General features: G+C 46.9%; 1 protein-coding gene across 1 annotated transcript in view; it reads left to right on the forward strand.

Moving 5' to 3' along the window:
• The window catches only part of LOC115546652 (NACHT, LRR and PYD domains-containing protein 12-like), a gene marked incomplete at its 5' end in the record, with an annotated part of 34,020 nt that extends 26,000 nt beyond the window's left edge, over nt 1-8,020 (forward strand). The window contains 3 exons of the mRNA XM_030360286.1: nt 6,619-6,792; nt 6,966-7,012; nt 7,451-8,020. Of these exons, the coding sequence (XP_030216146.1) occupies nt 6,619-6,792; nt 6,966-7,012; nt 7,451-8,004 (775 nt within the window). The remainder of the gene's footprint in view (nt 1-6,618; nt 6,793-6,965; nt 7,013-7,450) is intronic.
• Between the last annotated feature and the right edge of the window lie 330 nt (nt 8,021-8,350).

Consider the following 8,350-nt stretch of genomic DNA (forward strand, 5'->3'; position numbering starts at 1 on the left):
CGCTGCCGAGGCGGCGGGAAGCAGGGCTCAAGCGGGATACATTCGCGGCCAACAATCCTTTTCTCCTCCATGTCGTAGTTCATGTAGCCTACTTCAGGGAGTCAAAGCCAAAGTTCCTTTCCCCCAATTCATTCTCAACCATGGCTGAGATAACCCCCACTACGAGTCTAGTTGTAGAAATACCAGAGACGAGAGTCCGACGTGTTATGCGCCATCACACCAACAGCAGAACGGTTATCCAAATAACAAGGAAGTGTACAACACTTGCGTTACAGTCCTGGAGCTCTGCTCTATATCTAAATAATATCATATAATACATAGATATCTATATCAAATAATACATATTATCACGGCCAAAAGCTGTGTGCGCGTCCAGACGATATAATGAATCACAAAGGACTTCGTCGGGTTCTCCGACGTCTCTGGTTCTTCCACTTCCACATCAATCTGAAGTAGACGCGGTCGTTTGAGATTCATAATAACCTATCGTCTGGAGGCTCACACAGCTTTTGGCCGTGATAATATATATTATATATTATATGATATAGATATCTATGTATAATATGGGTTTCTAAGAGCCATTACGATACATCCACCGTAAACAGAGCGCATGGTACCGTGGCTACAAGCTGCTCAGGGCCAGGTGATAATATATATTATATATTATATGATATAGATATCTATGGATAATATGGGTTTTTACGAGCCATTGCGATACATCCACCGTAAACAGAGCGCATGGTACTGTCAGTGGCTACAAGCTGCTCAGGGCCACACCCCCACCCCCCTCCTTGACCTGCCTTGACACGCCCACCGTATACAGAGCGCATGGTAGTGGCTACAAGCTGCTCAGGGCCACACCCCCACCCCCCTCCTTGACCTGCCTTGACACGCCCACCGAAACAGCGCGTTTGAGGGAAGCTCAATGTGCGACTGTTTCGGAGTGACTAACTCTGCACCACGGCTGAATTTCGGGGACGTCTTTGAATACTGTGTTTGTGGCCCACTAATACCTATATTAAAGCATCATAAAATAGAATGGCATGGGATCTTTAAACTTTTTATATTAGTATCCCTAATCTTCGTTAAGGGCTTCGGTATATGAAAACTGACCATGCATGCCCTCAACAGGTGTGTGTGTTAAATCAGTAAGGTTGACGGTGCTGAGTGGTACTGCATTGGGTGGTCTGTTGTCAGCCGACGAGTTGGATGGGAATGAGTGCTGAATTTGTGCTGAATTTGGGAAATAGGAGTGTGTGTGTAGTGGTGGCGTGTGTGCATATACTGGTCCATAAGGACCTCTTCCCTCAAATGGGATTCTGTAATGTGGCGGTGGCGGTGTCTGCACAACTTGCCGCAGGACAGCAAACCCATCTGCAATTGATGATGTTAGCCTATCAAGGGTATTTGTTATTTTGGAGAAATTCTCAGATGCCTTCTTTTCCGAGTTCTCAATAATTTCCACAAGTTTCTTCTTGATATTTTTGTCATCCTCAACGGCATTCAGCCACTGGGCCTCTGCAGGCAGCCTCCTCTTTAAGCGTTCATGCCGGTGTCCCTTCAGTTTAGCCTTTACAGAGTAGACCAAAGAAAATGTATTAAAACATGCTCATTTGCAGAAGTAAACCGATCCAAAAATAATCACATTTGATATTACCATGATGAATGATGGCCTATATTTCCCTCAGCATAATTAAACACAACGTCACGATTCATTGCCGTACTGTTGTAGCACATGAGGACGACTGATGTGACTTCTCTTCATCTACTTTTTCATTTTTGCCTTTTACCACTACCACTTTCTATGTGTATGTTTACACACTCAGTGACACACTATTGTGACGAAGACATTTCCTTCAGGTTGAAATTTTCTGATGAAGTATTTCATATTTCACATATACATGCACACAATTCATTGAAACAAAGCCAACAATACATACCTGAAGCAGGTCTCTCCTCTGCTTCACTGTGGGGGTGATGGCCACACTGCCATCAACATCATCAACCTCTGCGTCCTCGACTTCCACCAAGGACGAAGCAGATGTGGCGGGGGAAGGAGGGACGGAATCCTCCAGTTCGTTTGTCTCGATGCCGGAGGCGATGGTCGTAGTGGCTGGGGAACCACCCCAAGCCTGCTCGCACAGTTCAAAGTACAGGAGCACCACTCTTCCGTGGCCGCTCCTGCGTCCAGTGTCCACAGAATGTCTATATTTCCCTCTTATTGCCTTAATTTTTGTTGTCAGATGGGCTCGCGTTATCTCCTCCTGCACATGAGGAAACTCCTTGTTTGACTCGGACGGGTATAGCTCCAAAAAATGCGCCAACATGTCGACGTATTTGGACTGGCAAGATTCCCAGTCCAAATTGTCTTGGGCTTTACTTGCCTTGTAGTCTAAAGCGACCTTAAGGAGTAACTCCACTTCGCTGTCTGTCCACACGAATGAACCTCGCGCCATGTTGTTTGGAATGAACAGGAAGACGGTCATGTTATTTGTTGTTGTTGATTCTGAGGATTCTGATTGGCTTGCATGGCTTTATCCTTCTCCCTACATTGCCCCCCATAGGTTTGGCATAGTTATAATGGCGCTCAACGGCGTATTTATGCGTTTTGATGTAAACGACAACTTTTTTGAAAACGATGTTGTGTGCACGATGTTATTTTTGAAAACGGAGGGGAAATATTTGTTTCTAAAAATACCCTGCTACGTATAAACGTGGCCTAAGGGTGCACTCACACTAGGCCATCTGGCCGTGGCCGTGGTCGTTTTCACTCCTAACCGTGCTCAAATCTGCCAGTGTGAGTGTGGCCAGTCTGGCCAGGCCAGGCCAATTTGGCCACTTGGGAGAGGTGTGCTGCTACGGTACGGGCCGCCCCGGTACAGATGCTAATGAGCCGACACGCGCACACGCATGGCTACGCAACCTAAGCTGGATGACGTATAGTCCATGCGACGACCATGGACATAATGAAGGCGACGATCCTTCTTTCCCACTAAACGGTAAACATGGTGTCAAGCGGTTCAACTGTTGGTTCACGTTTGTCCCATAGAGAAGTTGAGTTTCTGTCATTTGGGCAGACAATGCTATTCAGGCACAGTTGGAGAAGACCCACATGAATTCCGATGTATTTGGGAGAATCCGCGAATCAATGACTTTATTATGGTCCATGCAGCGGACGCTTGGTGATGACGTGTTACAACGTGAAGACGTATGTACAAGAGCCTACCGTGGCCAGGCCACAGTTGCGACGGCCAACGGCCACGGCCTAGTGTGACTGCAGGCCAGAGAACAATGGGGCCAGTTGAGCACGGTTAGGTGTGAAAACGGCCAACGGCCACGGCCAGATGGCCTAGTGTGAGTGCACCTTTAGACTACTCTTGCATGTTTAGTGCACCCATAAATAGGCCAGTAATGTTATCACGTTGTCACTTAACTTCTGCTGCTTGGCCAGGATTGACTTTGCATCAGTCCTGGCCCACAGACTATAGGGTGATACCACTACATCATCATGCATTTTGAGTGAACTATTGCTGGTTCCTTAGTCCATCTACACATGGAAATTGGACAACTACTCTCACTGTGTAAGTAGTCTATCGGCCAGTCGTTTATTTAGTAAACTGTCTCTTGTACAGATGATGATGGCCAGAGTTCTGCCATTAGAAAATTAACATTATTTGTCAAAGGGGGTTTGCAAATATTACTGCAAGGTATTGTATGTTACTTATCTTAAATGTATTTAAAGTTTCACATGAAGACATTTTAAATTCTAATAGATTAAGATCTACGTAGATGATTTCCCGGAAATGTGAACAAGTGAATCGCAAACGTTGTCCCGAGTGTTGAGCGCTCTGCACAGCCACCCCAGACTGTCAGCAGGAAATACGTCGAAATGCATGTACGTCATTATTTGAAAATTTGGTATGGTTATACATGACCATTAATCATTATAAAAACGTTTATAGGTCATAAAAGTCGAAAAAGCATAATAGGTCCCCTTTAAGTCCAGCTGTATTTCAACAGCTGTAAGCAATGGTGTAGTGGTTCTGGGAGAAGTGGGGATACTCTAAATGTCTTAAAGCGCCCTTTGTTATAAACAGTGACATTAGGGATACTCTTGCATCTTTAGTGCACCCATAAATGGGCCAGTAATGTTGGCACATTGTAACTTAACTTCTGCTGCTTGGCCAGTATTGACTTTGCATCAGTCCTGGCCCACAGACTATAGGGTGAGACCACTACATCATTATGCATTCTGAGTGAACTATTGCTGATTCCTTAGTCCATCCACACATGGATATAGGACAACTACTCTCACCGTGTAAGTAGTCTATCGGCCAGTCGTTTATTTAGTAAACAGATGGCCAGAGTGCTACCATTAGAATATTAAAGGTTGGGTACGGGATTTGCGAAACGCCAGCAGATTTAGAAAATACACAACTCAAATGGTCCTACCCCCTCTCCCCTCTCTCTTCAACGCTGACTCTGACTCCACCCATTCCAAGTACCTGGACGCGCAATCATGCACGAGCGCGAACACAGATGCGCGAGAGCGAGCCAGGCTAGCGTAGGTTTTCGTTAAACAAGATGGCAACATTAAAAAAAAAACATGGGGATGGTGGCGTCTTGTCTGCCATGGAAATTGTCTTCTACTGCTAGGTCCAAATGTGGATTAACTAGTTCCAGTAGCTACCGCAGGATAACAACAAACAGGAGCTTGCTCTAGGTCACGAGCTCTGGGTCACGAGTAGGGTTGGGTATCGTTTGGGTTTTATCCGATACCGGTGCCTACTCGGTACTTTTCAAACGGTTCCGGTGCTAAAACGGTTCTCAAACCGGTACTTAAAAAAACGAAACGGCACACACTTGCATTAAGCAGAAAGTCAGCGGACACTGAGTTGAATGGCAACGGTGTTTGCTAGCCTACTTGATATGCAAGATTTACGGTTGGCATCCAATTACTCGACTTACCATCCTTACCATCCACTTACCTGAAGAGGCTGCTGTGAGTGCTGTGACTGATACATATCTTTTTACAAATAATTGTAATTACTCACTGAAAGCAGGCAGGCACGCATCATGGCGCAACATTACTGCCAAAGTCATATTAAGTAATATAACTCATGTGCGCAAGGCTGCCACAGGAGACGCCAACATTGTTTGCAACCGCTCGGTACCGCGCTGTATTAATTCCCAAGTTTTGAAAAGAAAAAGTATTTGAAGCGAATAACGACTCTGTTTTTGATTTGTTTATTTGGTTTTTGAACAGCAAGTTTTGGATGCATGCATCGGCTTTGAGTTTGTTTGTTTGTTACTTTAAAATTGCATTTGCTCGCAACACACACACACACGCACACACGTTCATTCACGTTCACCCACTACAGCCTGCCGATCTTCAATTGACAAGTCCGTCCTGAGTCTCGAGGCGCCAATAGGCTTTATGGTTTATATGTTTGAAAGCCGTGACACACTCTTTTACCAGTTGGCCTGAAATACCACGCCTCGCAGTCATGGACCTATAAAGAAAGTCGTAGTCGTACCATGCTTGTTTACCGCAACATTGAGAAGGTTCCCGTCTGAAACAGAGTCGCGCAGTGCTGCGTTCCGAACGTTGTGTAATCAAATACACCGGTTTGGCGGTAGGCTATATAAAAAAATCATATCCTAACGAAAATACACACCGTTATTCAGTGAGTACCTGTATAGCGCCCAGCAGTAACGCAAGTTGACGCCGCAACACCATGGGGGCGGGGCAAGGGGCGTTAAAAAACGTCAGGCACCGTTATGAGGAACCGAAATGTGCGTTCTTATTCGATCTCGTTACAACCGTTTACGTCGGAACCGGTTCCCTACTGGAACCGAGTTTCGGTGCTCAACGCTAGTCACGAGTACTGCACGAGGGGGTCGCACGCGGGGGAGGGGGAGTGCAGTACGACCGTTTGATTGACGTACTTACTGTCCAATGCAACTCGGTGGCTCTGGAAATCATTAGCTGGAGTTTTTTGAGCCCTGCCCGTTCCACAGATGATTGAATTTTCATGTCAGTACTTCTAACTCAGTGGCAGTAAATGGGTTATGATAAGGATTTCATTTGCAAAAATGGCCAAAAAAGCGAATTCCATACCCAACCTTTAACATAGCAGCGGAATAGAGACTAGGGCTTGGGGCGCTACAATACTGATATATTATGTGGCCGTTGAATACCTGCTTGTTTCAGGGAAGACCTTATTCCACGGGTGGCGCTGTGGCAAATGGTCCCAATCCAAATGTGGTGTGGTTTAGAAAACCTAACGTATTATGTGTGAGAAGCTTTCTCTTGGCCATATTCAACCGCTGGCCAGAAGGAGCTCCATACATCCACACACACCTCGCCATCGGGGTCCCTTCACTGGACCAGGAAGTGCTTCATAAAAGGACCTTCTACGTCACCAAGGCACCGCCACTTGTCTAGGATGTTCACAAACTGGTTGGCAGCCTGGAAAAACACAGGACTTTACACGTGTGTGTATGTGTGTTTGTGTGTTTGTGTGGTTGTGTGTGTGTGTGTGTGTGTGTGTGTGTGTGTGTGTGTGTGTGTGTGTGTGTGTGTGTGTGTGTGTGTGTGTGTGTGTGTGTGTGTAGCTTATCTGGCTGCCTTGTCACACAGGAAGGCTGTGCTTCTCTGGCCTCAGTGCTGAGCTCCAACCCCTCCCATCTGAGAGAGCTGGACCTGAGCTACAATCACCCAGGAGACTCTGGAGCTGCGCTGCTCTCTGCTGGACTGGAGGATCCACGCTGGAGACTGGACACTCTCAGGTATGGAGAGGACAGCTCACCACTCAGGGACAAAGTCTCCTACAAGGATTCATGCTGCTAGATGAAGTGGTTTGAAGAGGCAGCTGTAACTCATGTAGTGTAGAACGTTATGAGACGGCCGATGATGAAGGTGAACGTTTCAACATGCTGCTCTCACTTTGTTTCCCCCCCAGTGTGGAGCACGGTGGAGCGTGGAGGCTGAAACCAGCTCTTAAGAAGTGTAAGTGTCTGTTTGATTCATCACATCACACACTCACTATTGAGATGGACAGTCCATCCACACAGCAGGAAGTGAGATGAGATCCTACTGGGAATGAAGATGATGGCTGACATCATGCATCTTACGTATATTAATACTGTAGACCATCACATTAAACCTGCTGTTATAAAACCCTGCAGGTATTACATTGATATATTATGTATTGGATAGTTAGTAGTATTGTGATTATTAACAGGCATAATCATGATAATCATCATGAAGCTAACATCTGGGTTCAGACTGTAGTATTTTAGGTATAATAACAATAATTAGACGGGGAGGGGGGGGGGTGAGGGGGAGCTGAGGGGGGGAGGGGGTAGATGATAAGAAAACACTAACATCTGAACACTCACCAGTGTCTCTGTGGTCAGCAGCTCATCATGTCTGGTTCTCCCTCAGATGCCTGTGACCTCACACTGGACCCCAACACGGCCAACGGACTCCTCTCTCTGTCTGAGGACAACAGGAAGGTGACGCTGGTTGGAGAGGACCAGTGGTATCCGGATCACCCAGAGAGATTTGACTCCCAGCCCCAGGTGTTGGGTAGAGAGGCTCTGACTGGCCGCTGTTACTGGGAGGTAGAGAGGAAAGGACAGGTTGATATAGGAGTGACATACAGAGGAATCACAAGGAGAGGAGATGGTGAGGAAAGCGGGCTTGGAAGGAACAACCTGTCCTGGAGGCTTTATTGTCGTGATGATCGTTACTCTGCCTGGTACAACGGTAGAGTAACAGTCATCCCTCTCCCCCCCGCTGGCTCCACCAGAGTAGGAGTGTATCTGGACCGGCCTGCTGGCTCTCTGTCCTTCTACAGAGTGTCCCCAGGTGGAGGAGGGTCCTCAGACACACTGACACACCTCCACACCTTCTGGTCCTCCTTCACCCAGGAGGACCTCCTCCCTGGGGTCGGGGTATGGTGGGAGGGTGACTCAGTGTCTCTGTGTCGGTTGTAGACACACACACACACACACACACACACACACACACACACACACACACACACACACACACACACACACACACAAGTAAGCAAGTAACACATGTAAGTTATAGTCTATCTCTCTCTCTCTCTCTCTCTCTCTCTCTCTCTCTCTCTCTCTCTCTCTGTCTCTCTGTCTCTCTCTCTCTCTCTCTCTCTCTCTCTCTCTCTCTCTCTCTCTCTCTCTCTCTCTCTCTCTCTCTCTCTCTCTCTCTCTGTGTCTCTCTCTGTCTCTCTCTGTCTCTCTCTCTCTCCCTTTCTCTCTCTCTCTCTGTCTCTTTGTCCGAGTCTGACACTCACGCGCGCACACACACACACAC

Source organism: Gadus morhua, chromosome 7 (assembly GCF_902167405.1).
Source record: "Gadus morhua chromosome 7, gadMor3.0, whole genome shotgun sequence".
Taxonomy (NCBI): Eukaryota; Metazoa; Chordata; class Actinopteri; order Gadiformes; family Gadidae; genus Gadus; species Gadus morhua.